Source organism: Lemur catta, chromosome 6 (assembly GCF_020740605.2).
Source record: "Lemur catta isolate mLemCat1 chromosome 6, mLemCat1.pri, whole genome shotgun sequence".
NCBI classification, from domain to species: Eukaryota; Metazoa; Chordata; class Mammalia; order Primates; family Lemuridae; genus Lemur; species Lemur catta.
Genome location: NC_059133.1, coordinates 61,834,249 through 61,852,519, shown reverse-complemented (window position 1 = coordinate 61,852,519; position 18,271 = coordinate 61,834,249). Strand labels below are relative to the sequence as shown.

Below are 18,271 nucleotides of genomic sequence, written 5' to 3'. Positions count from 1 at the left end.
GTATCCTCAAAAATGTGTCATCCTACAAGCAAATGTAATTTTTACAACACTTAGAGTTTTAAATAACCAAAGGTTAAAGTACAAAGGAAAGATGACAGCATGTCAATCATCTTTCAAAATGATCAGTGGATAAAATCACTGAAAAGAGAGTCAAAATATGAATTACTTTTATTCAGCTATTATAAAACACATCAATACATGATTTCAGCCACAAAAATATAAGACTTCTCTCCAAAATAAATGGAATTCAAGTGTACACAACAGCAAGGGAAATAAGGTTTCTTACGTAATAGAGATAACACAAACTCCACTGTCCAGACACCAAAATAACATTTTACACTGACTTTTAAAAAAGGTACACACTTCATCATAACTAAAGGAAATAATAAAACAACTTAAAAATAAGTTGAATTCTATTTCCTACATATTAAACTATAGAAATATCATCATAATTTTTAAATGAACCTTTTATAAAATTATTTCAAGCAACTGATCAAGGGTCTAAAAAGCATTTTTGAAGTTTCACACTGACATGAGAAGAATAAAAGCAGAAGTGTTTAATGCCAAAGAATTAAAATATATTACAACAATTCCTCAACATTCATCTTGGAAAAGATTAAAATGTCAGAGCATACCAATGTATGGCAGACTAATAAAAGACAATTAAATGAATTCTGATGGCACATTGAAAACTTTGTTATTATACCCTGAGTTCATCCAAAGAATCTAACTTTGTCACAAAGACAAAAGAGAAAGCAATTTAAATACTATGGAAAATGTTACTTCTGATACAAAATAAAATCCATTTTTCTAGTAATATAGCAACTTAAAAGCCTTTTAAAAGTTAGACAATAGAAAAATAAAGAGCCCATATCAGCAGCCTATAAGGTTCCTAGGAATAAATATAATGAAATATTTGTATGCCCTTTATTGTAGATAATTACAAGATAAAAGACAGCATAAAAATGTAGAGATAAACCATATTTCTGGATGAGAAAACTAAGTAACATAAAAATGTTAACACAATAACCTGTAAATGTGATACAACACCTATACAAATCTCAATAGAATTTAGGTTCACAGAACTTAACAAATTGATTCTAAAGTTTATATTAAAGGATGAAGTTTCAAACATAGCAAAAATTTCCTAACAGGAAGAATAAAGAGACTTGCACTATTAGCTATCTTATATCTTATCTACTGTAGTCTTATAAAACTACAGTAATCAGAGTAGTGTGGTCTCCCTACAGAAATCAACAAAGAAATTAATAGAACAGAATTGAAGGCCCAGAAACAGACCTCAACATTGATGGAGACTTGAGGTGGCATTACATATCTGTGAGAAAAGAATGGGCTGTTGAAAAAATGCCATTGAGACCACCAGCTTAATTCTGTTGGATATTGTACTAGATAACCATACCTATATCTAAGTCCAAAACATCAATTTGTTTTTATAAGGCAGGACTAAAGAGCATTAAAATGGATCAGCCACTAGACATAGTAAGGCAGATTAAGATGGAAAGTTCAATACAGATGTACTATTATCCCCTTTTCAGATCCCAATTAAAATATCAATAGGAAACTAATCAACAGTATTTGAATTTATACCTACATGTGATATTAATTGTGAAGTCAAATATTGTGCTGAGATAACTGCTCCTTCACTATGAAGGACATAAACTCTTTGACACCCAAAAGAGAATGTTAATAGCTTCAAGGACAGATTAATTTTTTTCTTACTTCTAACAATTTCCCAAAATCACACTAAATTTTGTTTTATTACATATATTGGACCAAAAATTTTTCAAACAAGATTTTCAAATTTTTATTCTTTTTCTTGAATTGTCTAATTGGTCTTGTCTTTTTGAGGGGAAAAAATTTTTCTTCATTATGCCATTAACATAATCCCACCCTTTATGGATAGAAATTACTGATTCCACTACACATCAGTTAAGAAAACAGAACATCAAAAAACATCACATGGACTTGAAAGCAAATGAAAAATACATATGTAAGGAGTTAATATCTTTATTAAATGGAGTTTGTTTAAATCAATAAGAAAACACAGGAAAATGGACAATGTATATAAGGCAATCTATAAAAGAAGACCTGAGTGACCAATGATTATATATGAAAAGTATTCAATCTCAGCAAAAAGTGTCATTTCTCACCTACTGAATTGGAAAAATTTTTGGATCATTGTTAAAGAAAGTAGGTACCTAGGCATTTTGCTAATGAGACTGCTGTGAATTAAAACCTTGTATATGTATTATATATATATTTATAATATATAGGAAATTATACATATGCCAAATTTGATAAGAATATCTAAATTTATATCTATAACTATGTATCTATCCAATATCATAAAATTCAGAAGTATGCATACCCAGTGTACACAGAAATAGCCAAACCGGTTGATTATAATCAGGGTCCCTTCTAATTCATCCTTTACTGCTTTGTTTGTTTATTGTCCTTGCCATACCGGTTATTATACATCTTGAATATCACCCGTGAGTACAACGATATATTACATTTGAGTAATGACTTTTTTGCATTTGCATTTTAAATGTGTACACTGAAGAACTATATATATAATGTGAAAAAGGTTGTTTATGTAAGTGTGTTACTGGTACAAAAACAAACATACCGACTAATGAAACAGAAGAGAGAGCCCAGAAATTATTTATAATATAAATATAAGATTCCACTTCAAATGGATGTGGAGAGATTTAAATAAATGTTGTTGGAACATTTAGTTATCTGTTTGAAAATTGTTAAAAGCCTCATTTCTTAACTGCACTAAAATAAATTTTACATTTGTTCAAGAGTTAGACAGGGAAACCATAAAAAAAAATTTTTAAAAACAAGGCTACCTGATCTCAGTATAGGAAAAAACATTTTAAACAAAAAAAGAATCTACAACAAAGAAATTAATTGAAATAACAAGCAAATAATAAACATACATGAATAAATAGTACTCAGAATACAAAAATCCTCTTAAAGAAAAAAAATTAAGTTCTCAAGAAAGTTACAACCTCTAATGGTGTGGCATTTAATTACAAGGCATCATTTACAAGGAAAAATAACAAAATATTCCGCCTGAAACATTACATTTAATAGGAATTTGTGCATTTGATGGATTTGCTCTTTCTACCAAAAAAGAAAGTTCTGAACTAATGACTAAAAAAAAAATCTCAATTCATAAATAATTTCTATATGAAACATGGTATTAGATAGTAAATTACGGGGTCATGATAAGCTTATGAAGTCAATAAAATCAGGAAGAGCTATAGGCCCTTAAAATTTAGACATATCAACATTTTCAAAATTGGCAAAAAGGAAAATAACAGAGTCACAAGTCCTTAGCAAAGTAAAAGAAAAAAACTAAATACCAATCTCAAACTTTCCATTCTCAAGTGAACAAAAAGTATTTAGAAAATTTTTAAATGATTAGAAATATTTTTTAATGCCCAAAAAAGTCCTTTAAAAAAAAAGTAGCAAACTTATCATTAAAAGCCACATGGGCCAATTATTTTTGATGAACAATTCACCTAACTACCACTTAAAAAGAAATGATATGGCAACACAGAAATAGGTAGTATGAAAATATTCAAGCAGAAGCACCAAGACAGTTTCCTAAAACACAGGAGTCTTGCTCCGCAGTAACAGTTGCCTATACTGGTCATGATACTGGTGCCCTGTCCATCTGGAGTGAAGACAGTAGAGGCAAGGAAGTTATGAGATGGCTGCAGTGGAAGGGTCTTGTAATGGCCTCAGCTATTCAGGGCCTGATAACTGGATATAGCCAAAATAAGATGGTGGTCTGGAAATACCCCTGCTTCTCTGCACCCCATTTAGGGAGAGGTAAATACCCCAATTTAGGGAGGGGATATGGGTGGCTTAGTCTGTGGGTTGTAGCAGCAGCAGCCAATTGACTTATTCTTTGGCTCTGCAAAAAGACTGGCATGCTGACAAGAAGGAAAAAAATGTCTCACTTCTTTAGCATGAAAGCAAGATTGGTGCTCCATGAGACAACCTCTCTATGTTAAAATGTGTATTTCTGTCCATTGCTCCAACAATATACAAATTTGGTACATATAAGAATTATGAGAAGTCTCATTTGCTTGCTGAGTCTTAACTTTAATTCAGTTTCTTCGAAGAGCACCTGACCATGCCTGCTTGGTAGTGATATATTCACACTTAGCCACATTAGAATATATATTGCAACTTTCCTAATAATAAGGAAAGTATTAATATTAAAATATTCATTAGAGATGCAATTTTGTTAGAGATAAATAATGATACATAAATACTTCAATAGAATGAAATCTCAGTTTTTTTAATTACATAGAACTTGGAGTTTGAAATTTTAATTTATAATTCCTATTATTTTTAAATGTTATTTATTAAAGTGCAACCAAAAAGTAAAGAGTGTGGTAGCTTTTATGTCAGTCTGTTAATTTCATCCATAATAAACAAAGTCATCTTTTACTTCAGAACCATTAAGCCAAGCAAATATGGCCAACAAGTTTAATTTTTATTTACTAATGTCGAGAAAGAGAAATGGCTTAATACATGACAAGCACTCACAAATATGAAGATACATTTTTATCAACCTCATACATAAATACATTCTTACTCACCCAGAATGTATAATTAATATTAAGAGAGTAGAAAAAAAATCTCATTTATTTCACCTCAAGTTTATTAATGTAAAAGATGATGGCAAATTACAAGACAGTTTTGTATTTATTTGCAAAGCTATTGCCACAAATTATTTCCATGTATGCTATTTGCAAAGCATTCAAATTGAAAGCATAAATTATGCTTAGATACCAAGAAAATTTCTAATAATCCTATGAAAACCAATTTATCTAAAGCCCAAGATTATTTTAAATAAAGAAGAAATATTATAAACTACAGAACACAATCTAGGCAACTGTACCAAATCTACACTAAGGAATAACAAAAGAATTTTATTTATCCTGAGAAAACTGTATTTTTGTAAAACATGGAAGATTGCTTTTCAATGAGCCTTTACTTTTTTCATATTTCTCTTCTTCTATGTTTCCTGTACAAATGGATACGTGAATCAATATCGTAAAAATATTTCTCTATTCTCTATTCTTTCCCTTTCCAAACACTGTAGTCAGAAAACTATGATTAGAGGACTTCGTTGATCAGCCTGAGTGTCTTAATTCTTTCCAACAAGTGCCATATATTATTGTCTGTTGTTTTTAGGTAATGCTGATGATGGTTAACATCTACAGAAATGGCTGACGAGCCAACAATCTTTGTACGCTGTGCTCACATGAAGTTTGTGGTTTAATTTTTAATATTAGCCTCTACTTAAAGAACACCATTTGAAACCAGTATCTTACGTTGGGAGGCTAAATGAGCCTTTGCTCACAGCACACCAGGGCACTGCTGATGAGGTTCCCGGTAGTTTCATAATTACGCCACTTTGTTTGAAGCTGTGTTTTGGTGACAAGGTATGACTGAAGCCCACTTCCAATTAAGAGATGCTGTGATAGTCTGCCCTTCCTACTTCTGATACCCTGGATTCCAGACCGTACCCATTAGTCTCATATGTCCAAATCAACAAAGCTGTGTGATTAGGTATCCAGCATTAACACAGCAGCTGAGACGTTGCTACATAGGTCATTACAGTTGTCATTATTCTCTAAGAAGTTGACTTATAGCTGTTTCCAGGCAGTGGCTGCCAGTTAGTAAATTCCCCATGCTAGAGTTAATGACATTTCAGGATAGATTAGGCAGCCTGCATCAATATAGCAATTCGAGCATTCTCCAAATCCCGTTGTCCTAGCCTGATGAAAACTTTGTGATGCCATTTATGATTCCTTGTGTATTCATGATGATCTTTCTCTTCATCTTTCACTCATTTCATCATCCACCAAATATTTATTTAGCATCTAACGGTATATGACAGCTTGACAGATGGAATGTACAAGTTTAATGTACAATCCTAGACAGCAGAAAAACTTAAAATCTAATCAAAAATTGTTGTCATCTATGTAAATCTTTTATACCAACACACAAGTTCACATAAGAAAAGAATCAGAAAGCTGCATCTCAGAGCGTTAATGGCAGTTATCTCTAGATGCCAGGAATACAGGCAGTAGTATGCTGGTAAATGTTTAACAATTGACTCTCTGTTCCCTAGAGAAATAATGCTCAGATATTGGTTCATTTATCCATTTGTACACGGGAGATAGTAGAAGAAAAATATGGGGAAAAAAAGGCTCATTGAAAAAGAGGTATGTTTCCTAAAATCCCTGCTTTGTAGTATTTGCCGATTTCCATGGTATAATTTACTCACATCGTGGCCTATTTTGAAGCTACTAAAGTAATGTCAACTGGTTCACAAAGTTTAAACTCTTGTAAGATAATAGGCAAGTTGGCTCCAGCATACCACTGATTGGATGAGCTGCATTTTCTTGTTTATACTTTTCTTGTTTTCAAAATGCCTTAATGATAATAATGATCATCCCCAGAGATAGCAATTGAGGATAAAGGGACAGGGATGGAAGTAGGCTTTTTTTTTCCCTCTAAATCCTGTTGCACCTTTTAAATTTTGAACCATAGGATGTATTACCAATTCAAAAAAAGAAGTTAAATTTTAACAATTTGTCTTTGCTACAATTGTAGGAAAATTCAGAAAAATTAGGTTTTTAATGACTCAGTTCTTAACGTTATATACTTAATATATAGGTATATTCATCAAACATTTAAATAATAATGTAAGACATATGTTACAATGCCAAAAGGAGTGGCACAAATTCTCAAAATGTATTATAACCTAATAAAGGAAAAAAATTAATATAAACTGGAAAAATCAGTGAACGCTTCATGGAGATAGGAGCAGAGTTCTGAAAGTATAAGCAGGATTGGGACAAGCAGAAAAAAAGGAAAAGGTTGACACAGAGCTGGTCAGCAGACTGGCCACATGCCTGGTACTTGTACTCCTACTGAAGGATATCACTTTACCCCACTGCCACGAGTGCTGGGGCTGCCATTCCCACAGTCCCACTTCCTACCTTTTCCCTAATTAATTAGGCTTCAGAGCAGGCTTTGTTACAGCCAGGTGCTCACTGCAATTAGCCCAAATGGACATAAGACTAGAGTCAGGAAGTGATATAAGGAAGAGAGAAACAGTCTCACGTCATCCCTAAAAATAATGTTTATTTAGTGTTTATTCTCCAGCAGACACTCTGTGGTCTAACTCAGAGAGCCTAAGTTCACAGGCAGAGAGCTCAGGTTCTTTCTCTTGTGCTTTCTATCAGGCAGACAAGAACATGTGCTCAGAGGAAGTACCACAACGCCACCCCCAACCCCAACCCCTACAGTCTTCTAGGCTTTTATTTTTGAACCACTTACACAACCTTTGAATCTGTCCATTTCTTCATAGCTAGTTCCATTCTCTAAGCTACGCTCATCTCTCATCCAGACTGCTGGACTAGCCCCTAGCCCGTATTTCCATGTCCACTCTTGCCTGCTTACAACGCACAGCCAGGAGCCAGAGAGAAATTTTTAAAAGGCAAATATGATCAATGACTATTCTTCTGAAAATTCTGCAAAGGTTTCCCATTGTCTACTAGGATAAGGTCAAAATGCTTAACCTGTCCTCAAACCCTATAGGATCTGGTCCCTGCCTGGTTCACCAGATTCACCCTGATGTAGCCTCTCCTTTACTCTTTGGGCCCAAACAAACTTAACCTATGGATTTCTTAAATGTGCCTTTCTTTCCTGCCAAGGGCCTTCAGAGCACTATTTTCTTTGCTTCAAACACTCTTCCCTGTCTATTCTTCAGAGTAACTCTCATTAGTTCCCAGTGATTAGTTCATTTTTTTTTTCAAAATATTAAAGGGGTACAAATGTTTTTGTTACTGGATACATTGTATTAATTTAATACTGAAGTCAGGGCTTTTAGTGTGCTTGTCACCAGAATAGTGATCATTATATCCAACAGGTAAGTTTTTATCCCTCACCTCGCTTTCACTCTCCCCACTTCTTGGTTTCCAATGTCTTTACATCTCTCTGTGCCCCTGTGTATCCATCATTTAGCTCCCACTTTTTAGTGAGAATGACTGCAAATTAGTACAACCTCTAATAGAAAACAGCATGGAGATTCCTTAAAGAATAAATGTAGACCTACCATCCCATCCAGCAATCCAATTACCTGGTATCTACCCAAAGAAAAAGAAGTCATTTTATCAGAAAGACAGTTGCACTTGAATGTTTATTGCAGCACAATTGTAAAGATATGGAATCACCCTAAGTGCCCATCAATTCATGAGTAGATAAAGAAAATTATCAGTTAATTTCTATTACTCTGCCCAAACATCATTTCCCATTTGCTGTGGAATAATTTCTGTAGGATAGGCACCAGCTCTTCTTTGTAGGTATGGTAAAATTCAGGTGTGAAACTCTCTGTCCCGGGACTTTTCTTTTTAGGAAGATTTTTTTATTGCTGCTTTAATTTCGGTACTTGATATTGGTCTGTTCAGGAATTCTATTTCTTCCTGATCCTGATTGAGCCTAGGGAGGCTATGTGTCTCTTAGAATTTGTCCATTTCCTCCTCATTTTCTAGTTTATGTACATACAGGTTTTTATAGTATTCATAGACGTTATTTTGTATTTCTGTGGCAGTTGTAATTTCTTCTTTTTCATTCCTGGTGGAGCTTATTAGAGTCTTTTCTTTTCTGCTTCTCATTAACCTAGCAAGAGGCATGTCTATTTTGTTTATTTTTTCAAAGAACCAACCTTTTGTTTTATTAATCTTCTGTATGGTTATGATCAATTTCATTTAGTTCTGCTCTGATCTTTGTTATTTCTTTTCTTCTGTTGGGTTTTGGGTCAGTCTGCTCATCCTTTTCCAGTTCTTTGAGATGACTCATTAGATCATTTATTTGTGATCTTTCTGTCTTTTGGATGTAGGCATTTATGGATATAAATTTTCCTCTCAGGACTGCTTTAGTTGTGTCACGCTGATTTTGATAACTTGTGTCTCTAGGCTGGTGTTAGCAGATCTCTCCAACTGCTCAGGAGCCCACCAGCAGTCCACGATGCAAGGGAGGGGAAGTTTAATTGCTCTACCTGCCCTTGTCGCTGGTCTCCAAGCCTCTCGGGGGGCCTTTCTCCTTCTAGTTCTCCTCCACAACTTCTTCCCTTGGCGTCTTCTATAGTTTCAAGCACCCTTTCTTCTGACCCTCATTTGACCTCTGTTTGTCTGCCTCTTTATTTTTGCTTCACTTTCTTCTAAAATCTATCTTTTTTGCAGAGGCATGCTGGCTGGTAGTTTTTCTCATCCACCATTTTGCCCCTCCTCATGCATTCTCTTGATTACTTAACTAGATTTCTATTTTTTTCTCTCCCCTGATTTGCATGTTTCATTTCATTTTAATTTATTGTCCCATAGGTATCTCTATAAACCACATTAATTTTTTTTTTTGTGAAAGAAAGCAGAAAATAAATGAGTGTTCAGGAAATGATGAAACTAAAGAGATGGGTGAGAAAAAAGCAAGATAACTAAAGAAAGTTAGTTTTAGCAACCATAACAGGAAAAAAAACAACATAAGCCATGACACAAGATCTGTCAGGGTGATAAGAGGAGAGGTTATGTCACAGTGCACTGATAAAAATATCAGAATCAATAAATAGAAGTAGGTTTGGGTCCTGCTTCTGTTACTAACCAGCTAAATGATGCTGTGAAAAAAAAATGGGCAGAAGAGAACCTCGTCTTGCAATCTCCCATAGACACTGAGAGACAGCGTAGCACCGAGGTTCAGCAGGCAGGCTCTATAATCATATCTACTCCTGCTTACTCCTGTGGAAGCTGTAACAACTCATCTCTAAAGCTTGTTTTCTCATCTGTAAAATGGAAATGACAGTCTGACCTTGTATTATTGTGGGATGTTTGTGGATTTTTTTAGCTAGCATTTTCAAGTGCTTTACATGGATTTGCAGATGAGGAATCCTGAGGTGCAGAAGAGGGAAGTAATTTGCACAAGGTCACAAAGCCAGTAAGTGGCAGAGCTATGACTGGAATGCACGTCTCCATGTCCAGGTCTACACTCTCTTTCCACTATTGAATACTGAGGATAAATGAACTAATAACATGGAATACACTGAGCACAGTGTCTGGCACACAGTAAGCCTTTAATAACAGCTTACTCAGCAAATGAAAAGTACCTTACAAATCTAAATGATTTTTCACATCGTGGAAAGATATACTATATCCCAAATATGGTATTGTTTAGATAAATGTTATCAAATTTATAGATGATACAAACAGAATGAATAAGTAAAAAAAAATTGCAGAATTAATATTAAATGTAAAAAGTGTAACTAAAAGGCATAAGAATTGAACACAAAGATTTATGTATAAGTATATTCCTCATGGTGCTATTTATTAAAGTTAAAAAAGAAAATGAGTTAAATATCCAAAAGTAAGAGGTTCATCAAACAAAATATGGCATATCCCCATGCACAGATAAAAGGACTGGATTAAAATATGATAGAACTTCAGCACTAGTCTTTTGGTAATATGATTTGTATGCATTTTCCTGTTTCTTTACAATTGTCGATTTCCCAAATTTTCTACGATGAAAATATATTGCTATAATAAGCTAAAAAATATTATTTTTAATTGAAATAAGTCAATCTAAAGCTATACCTGCTACCTTAACAAATCTACTTCATTAGAAGAGTGAGAAAGGATCTACCTGACAGCAAATCACCTGATGAAGGTCAGGTATTTCAGCTGTCTATATCTTTATAATGTTTAAGGTGCTAAAAATATTGAACTATTTAATAAGCGTTAGATGGAAAGTTTGCAGAGTACAAAAATTCTGTGATGGTCAGAGTATGTACAGTTAATGGGTTCAACCTTGGGGACCGATGCACACAGTGACCACTGTCACTCATATAGATGAGGGCAGTAGAGCTAGTGAAGTGCTAACCCTCCAGCCTCCAAAGGAGCAGATGGAGCACGCAGCATTGGTCAGTCCAGAGACAAGAGCGGTAAGAGAGGATGTGGCAGTGGCCATCACATATGTATGTACAGGATGTAATCTGGAAGAAAGCTGGGCGAGTTCCACGTCTCTACAAAGAGGGCAATGAAAGAAAGTTACAGGAAAGAAAAATCTAGCTGACAAAATAAAAGGGAAATTTTCCTGCTAAGTAGAGATAATCAGCAATAAATCAAGTTGCTCTGTGAAGAAACAATCTTTCTTTATTACATATGACTCACGTTACCTAAAAGTTCAAATGACGTGGTGAGAGGCACGCTGCTGTCAGCAAGGAGCTCACCTGATCGCAGTCACCTGAAGATGAGGCCTGTGCCAGGGAATAGAAACATACCAAGGGGAAAAGCCCCAGGGAACCCTTGGAGATGGAACAATTCCCTTTCTCGCTCTGCCTTGAAGGCCGTAAGCCAGGTACTGGGTGAGCGTTAGGATGGTGCCCTCCCCTCAAACACAGGCCAGAACCTGGAAAAAAAGAAGCCCAATTGAGGGGCCTGGGAAGTTACCCTTTGGAGCTAAAGATGGAACAAGATGGGGCTTTCAAACCCTGAGAGCAAGCCAGACTCAGTGTCCCTAGGAACCTTCCTCTTTAAGTGAGACGTGCTATATTTTGTTCTCCACATATATTTGCTTGTGTTTGCCCTTTAGTATTTAGTAAAGATTTGCAAAGTCCTAGGCTGCCTCATCTCTGATAAGAGAAACCAAATAAAAAAGTTTATGCCCACACCTGGACAGGATCATTATAAAGCTTTTACATATGTGAAGCAAAGTGCATATATATATATATATATATATAACTCTTTCACCTTCACAACAACCTATGAAGTAGGTACTATGATTCCCGTGTACAGATGAGGAAATTGAGACCCACAGAGGTTATGCGACTTGCCCAAGGACCACAGATAGTAAGTGGTGGAGCAGGGATTCACAATGAACATGAAGAAACTTTCATTGTCAGAACTGTGGTTATTCTTTCAGGAAGGAATCATTGGAAGCTATTTGGTGTTATTTAGCAGCAATTTATGTATATGCCAAGTGTCACAAATGACTTTCTTCTTCCTTCTCCCTCCTCCTCCTCCTTACTCCCACCAGTTCTCCTATCATGCTTCTATATGTGAGAGAAGCAAGAAGATGGTAGACAGCATTTTTATTCAACACATGTCAAAGAATACAGCTGTAACTGCTATAAACTATGAGGTAAAAAAGTTATCTGTCAGTGATTAAAATTATAAGACTATTAAACTTTAAACCCAGGCTATTTTGCAAAGAAATAGAATATAATATTTTTGTCAATAACTATTCACAAATTAAGAAGTATTTTTGGCTTTAACACTGAGAAAGATACCTCTTGAGGAACTTAGTAATTAATAAACTTGTTTTCAGAATGATGACTTCTGTGTGCTTTTAGCAACCTGAAAAGCAGCAGCTCCTTCTGCTTTTAGGCCTCTCTCAATTACTTGTGTTTGTGATTCTGTGTAATGTAGCAAAATCATTCTGTTTTAAACCAATCTTATATATATATATATCATATCTGGCTTTTGTTTATTTCTCTTTAGTATGTTCTTTTAAGCATATAAAACGAAAATACAGGAAACTCCAGCAGGCACACTTACCTGCGATCCAGGTGGTGAATTGAGAGAATAACTCCTGAATTTAAGTGGGTCTGTTTTAGGGTCACCAAAATAGTAAATTCATGTTTATTTCTCAGCTTCTGAAAAAACTGTTCAGCTGTAGCAGCGGATGCTTTTATGCTTCTGGGAGTATCTAAAAAAGAAATAGACACACACTAAGAATAGACTAGAATTTGGTTTTATAAGGTGCCTTTTACATGTAACATCTTCCAAAAAACTTTATCAAGTAATAACTGATAAATACCAAGTTTTAGACTCTCTTGGTAAATTCTTTCAACAAGACTTTATGCCATATATAACACAGGACAGTGAAAACACATGAATTGCTGAACTTGTGTTTCAGGAATCTTTTTTCAAAAATGTCACCTTTGAGGCAAAGAATTAATGAACCTTATTTGAAGAAGTATGCTCCCAAGTTTTCTCCTTACACACTCCCTATATCCTAGATTCCATAGCCATATCGGTGTCGACAATGAACAAAGATATGCACTTCCTAGAATAGGACCTAAACAACCACGCTAGACCATTTCTGACACCTCATGAGAGAAAACTGGATTTAAATCTATGTGCCACCCTCCACATTGGTGTGTTTAGCCAGAAGGCTTGCTATAGATTTTTTTAAAAGATCATTGAAATTAGTCACTCTCAGCCTTCTGTGCAGTGAATAAAGGATTGTGCAGTGAATAAAGGATTAAGACCAAATTATCTCATCATATTTGTGAAAAAAAAACACATAGAACTTAATTTCCATCTCCTCCCCAGGCTCAGAGAAAGTTTAGTCGAGGGAGGTTTGTATGGGAAAGGAAAAGCTTTTACCCTGCACTTCCACATGGTTTTGTACTCCAACCTCAGGATCTAGAGGATATGGGGAAAACAGGATAGAGATAAATTTAGTGGACAGTAAAAACCTATCATTCAAGCAATCTGTTAACGGAGCATAGGGCTCTCCTATTCATAGTGTGCATAAAGGGTTGATGGGAGTCAGAAATGCAGTTTGTGTTGTGACCGAATCATTCTCCTATTTGCTATGCTTCAGCCTAAGAAAGTAGCTCTCCATGGGAAAACTGGCATTTGGAGAGGACAATCCTTCCCTGTGGAGGACTGTTCCCTGCATTGCAAAACATTTAGCACCTCTGGGTCCCTGCGCAACGAATGCCAGTGGCACTCCGCCCCCAGTCATTGCAATAACCCCAAGTACTCCCACACATTTCCAAACATTCCCTGGGGAGTGGCACAGTAGAAACCGGATTGAGAATCATAACCTTGATGAAACAGATTAGAAAATTAACCCAAAATTTCCCAACTGTCTAGGCCCATAAATTTACTGAATAAAAATATAATCACCTCATCTGTGTTTATCAATGGGAATACAAAGACATGGAGAAGACCTTGAGATACCCAAGTAATAGCAGAAAAGACAACTAACCCAATACAACAAAAGACATGCTGTCATAGAGGTAGGTACAAAGTGTTAACGGATCAGAGAGAAAAGTAGCCAACAGCATCTGGAGGAAAGCCTCATAAAATAGATGCCATTTGATCAGGAGTTCAATAGGTAAAGAAAGGAAGGAAGAATATTCTGGTCATAGGAATACCTTATGAAAAAGCAGAGAGGTATGAAAGGGTACAACATAGCTGAAATGTATTGCTGGATGGGTGGGGATAGGAAAGTTGGATTGGATGAGGCTGGACCTTGTAGGCCAACGTAATGGACACCTGCTGTTTCCATCACTGTTATCAACTTACCCTCTTGGGGAAAAAAAAAAAAAAACCTCATATTTGCCACTCTCCACTCCCACTTTTAACCCATGACCATGATTTTCTCTGCTAGAATTCATCATGTGACACAGCCCTGACCAATCAGGGCATCACCTATCCCTGCCCTGGTAATTGGTTCAGGAATGGGTCCCTAATCTAGGACAACAGAGTCAAGCTCAGGATAGTTGTTTAATTTTTAGAAAAAAAGAAACTTTCTTAATGCCAAAAAGAAGCGTCCATATTCCCACTCAACATTCACAACCGAAAAGCATAACAATAATCTGCAGCTTTTGCCCTGGGCAAGGTAGTAGTTCCTCCCCAGGCTCAATCAGGGATAGGACAGGCTGTGGAAGGGATTCTGTGTAATTCTTCCTAGCTCCAGAACCTGCTTCCTCAAGGAAGCATACAACATGTCCGTCTGTGAGAAAGATTTCATCGTGTGTTAACTTTTAATTCACTCTACCTTACACAGAAGTGAATCATTTACAAACTTCATTACTTCATTTTAATTAGGTAGATAAAAGCAAATTAAAATTAAATTATAAATATTTATTATGCTGCTTCTCCTCTTTCAAGCAGGTAGAGCTTCAGCAGCATCCTTTATCTTGCTAAACAGGATGATAGATGGGGATGTAAATGAGGGAAATAGAGAAAGGACTACACTGAATACACAAATGATCAGACCCACAGAGACATCCGAGGATGTGTCCCAGCGAGCTTGAACTCTTACAGCAAGAGAAAAGGGATTTAGCAATGTGTGGTAGCTGCCTTACAAGGTGGAACTTTGGAAAAATGATGCTCAAAAATTTTTAGGCAGTTTTGTTGTCTGGTATGCATAGAAAACCTTCATTAAATCTCTATATTATTCTCCATTGTTTCTGGAGTCAGATTTGTGGGAAGAGTTGAGTTTGTATTATTTCCATTTGTTTTCTTAATTTTGTTTTACTTTCGGATGCAATGGCATGTAAAGATTGGTCTTAAAGTGAAAGGGAGAAGAACCCAAAAGAATGATATTATTTGAGTATCAGTAAGAATGCAAGTCACTGTGGTTGAAAACATGGTAAAGGAAACTGTAGGTGAAGGTAACAATTAAAAAAAACTGATCTGCATTTTGGAAAAAATTTCACTGGTGGCCATGTGGAAGGTTATTTGAAGAAAGAAAAAAATGGAAACAAAGAACACTTGAAAAGTTTGGCAACTTGGGTAATCATTAACTTTTATGTTATATTTTATGTATTTTAAACATCATATTTTAATATCATATTTTGACATCCTACTTTTCCAAAATCAGATTGATTCTTTTGGCTTTGACTAGTAACAGACAGACAGAACTACTAGTCATTGCACTGCTTTTCAGGCATTTCGATGAGGGCCAAGTGAACACCAATGGGTGATTTGCACTGAAATGTTTAAAGAAGTCCTTAAGGAGACCTGCAGAGCAGAACCATCCTCCACCCCACCAGGGTAGTAAGTCGGGTGCTATGAGGCCTCCATCCAGCTTAGACTTGAAGTTTATTCACTTATGCAGGGTCACAATCTAGGACAGGATCACTTACCCTGTCCGATTTCTCCTCCCAGCCCATTATCTCCCTGTTTTGCTCCCTCACTAGGGGAAGGGTGACTTGAAAGAAGAAGGGACCTCGCAGCATGAACATGGCCAGCAAAAGCCCCATCAGCCTTCTTTTTCCCACCCTGATTAACCAAGTTCATTGCACAAGTGTTTAAAAATTGGGGCTTGCATGAGCTTTCCACCTATGTTGGAGTGAGGAGCAGTGTGGAAATCTTGTGGGAGGTTGAAAACCTGGCCCGCTTTACCGTGGCCTCGGATGGTCTCCTCACCTGGCCCTCCCACCCAGGGGCCCAGGACACAGGATGCTCTGTTTCCAGATTTGGCAGAGAGAGTACCTACAGGGATTATAAATCATAATTGCATCATAATTTTCAGTTCTCTTTTAGAAATGGTGATTTTAAAGTGCTACAGGACATGTATGTAGAAGTGTCCAGTAGGATGCTGGCACTTTAGAATTTGATTTCACGAGAGAGATCAAAGTTGACAACTAGATTTAGAAGTCATCAGAATGGGGTATCTAAAATCACAGGAGTGTTGACTAATTATAGGAATCATAGAAATGAGAGGAGGATGAAAGGATGGACCGCAGAAATGCTAAACCAGTAGCACAGGAGGAGCAGCATGTATAAGCTTTATAAATACAAACATACGCACACACATATATAATGCTGCACATATACTACTATACAATTTTATCCTTCACAATTACATAATATATTTTTCTTCTTTAAACCCACATTCTATTTTCTTCTCACAAACCGCTGGTAACTTGACAGTAGCAACAATTACTATTTCGTTTTTTAAAATGAGTTTAAAAAAAAACACGAAACAATTACATGTTCACCCAAAGACACCAGCAAGTTAGATGTTATAATGGGTATGACAATTTCTGGTCCAGTATTCTTTCCACTTAACGGTACTGCATCCTAAACATGGCATCCTTTATCCATGCTTAGTTTCCAGTCACAAACAAGTGCAAATAAGAGCACCAACAGAAAATAATACAGAAAAAAGTAATTACATAAGATAACATTTATAGTTCCTTAAGTAACTAGCTTAGTAGTGATTTTAAGAAAGGTCATTTTCCTCATTTGCATTTCTGTTTCCGAATTTGTAAAATCAGCATTCTTGCCTTCCATTTTCATCTCAAGGATTATATACACTGTTCAGAGAGACTTCTGAGTTCCCAGGATTATTATTATATAACCCAGTTCTGGTACTGACTAGAAAATTAAGTCAAGAAAATGACCATATGAGAATTAATTTTGCTTTATTTTTGTTATCATTAAAGTTTTCAGAATTGAAAATTAAATTCAGACAAGTATTAAGCAATTTCTCAACAAGGCCTCCTATTAGGAAGAATCAAATATAGAAAAATAAAGTGTAATGGTTACAAGAACAAACTCTGAACCAAAAAAACAAGGTTCCAATTCCAGCTATGTAGATTCTTATCTGTTCGTAGCATGTAGTAACCACCATGAGTTAGCTCTTAAGAATAGAATAATAATTATTATTATTCCTACAAGTAATGAGACTGTAGAACCCACTAAAACCACCAACTGCCATAGTGCCCTTGTGATTTTCTAAGCTTACTTTCATTCTAAGTATCACAAAATATCAGTTTCCAAGTGTGAACATTGATATAACATTTTTGGCAATTAAATTATTCTTACAATCCTGCCTACCACTCTCTGTTTCTAGAGAACTATGAATGATCATTTTTTATGGACAAAAATCAATGTACACTGAAATTCTTTTCAAAGCAGGGCAAAGATCATTTGAATTGCCTCTTTAGAGAAAAACAAGCTGAGAAAAGTAGTCTTGGAATGCTACTACGAAGCTCTACAGAAAAACTTATCAAGATTCCCATGTTCCATTAGGGCTTTTTAATTGGAGAATTGCTTGAGTTTAAACCTAAAATTTATTTCAATGTTTCCTATTTTTATTGTGCAGTCTAAAAATCCCACTGAGAAAATAACTAGTGGCAGTTTAAAGCAATTATTAATAAATAATGAAGCAGCTCAGAAACAATCACATCAAAATATCCATTTTTAGTCATGGGACCACTAGGATGGAATGATGAGTTCATATGTAGATGTAGTTACAATTTCTAGGGATTTAAACAATGTGCTATGTATTGTCCATATACATACATAGTTGATGCTAAAAGGAGTGAGAGAAAGAAAAAGAGAAAAACTGACTAATTTCTAAAATAGACTACATTTAATGTAATTATTAATATATATGTGGTATAAAATGTGGG

General features: G+C 35.5%; 1 protein-coding gene across 1 annotated transcript in view; it reads right to left on the bottom strand.

Annotated features, from left to right (window-relative positions):
• The window catches only part of NELL2 (neural EGFL like 2), a 320,895-nt gene that overhangs the window by 251,086 nt on the left and 51,538 nt on the right, over window positions 1-18,271 (bottom strand). Inside the window, exon 3 of the mRNA XM_045553976.1 lies at window positions 12,663-12,813. Coding sequence (XP_045409932.1) covers window positions 12,663-12,813 — 151 coding nt within the window. The remainder of the gene's footprint in view (window positions 1-12,662; window positions 12,814-18,271) is intronic.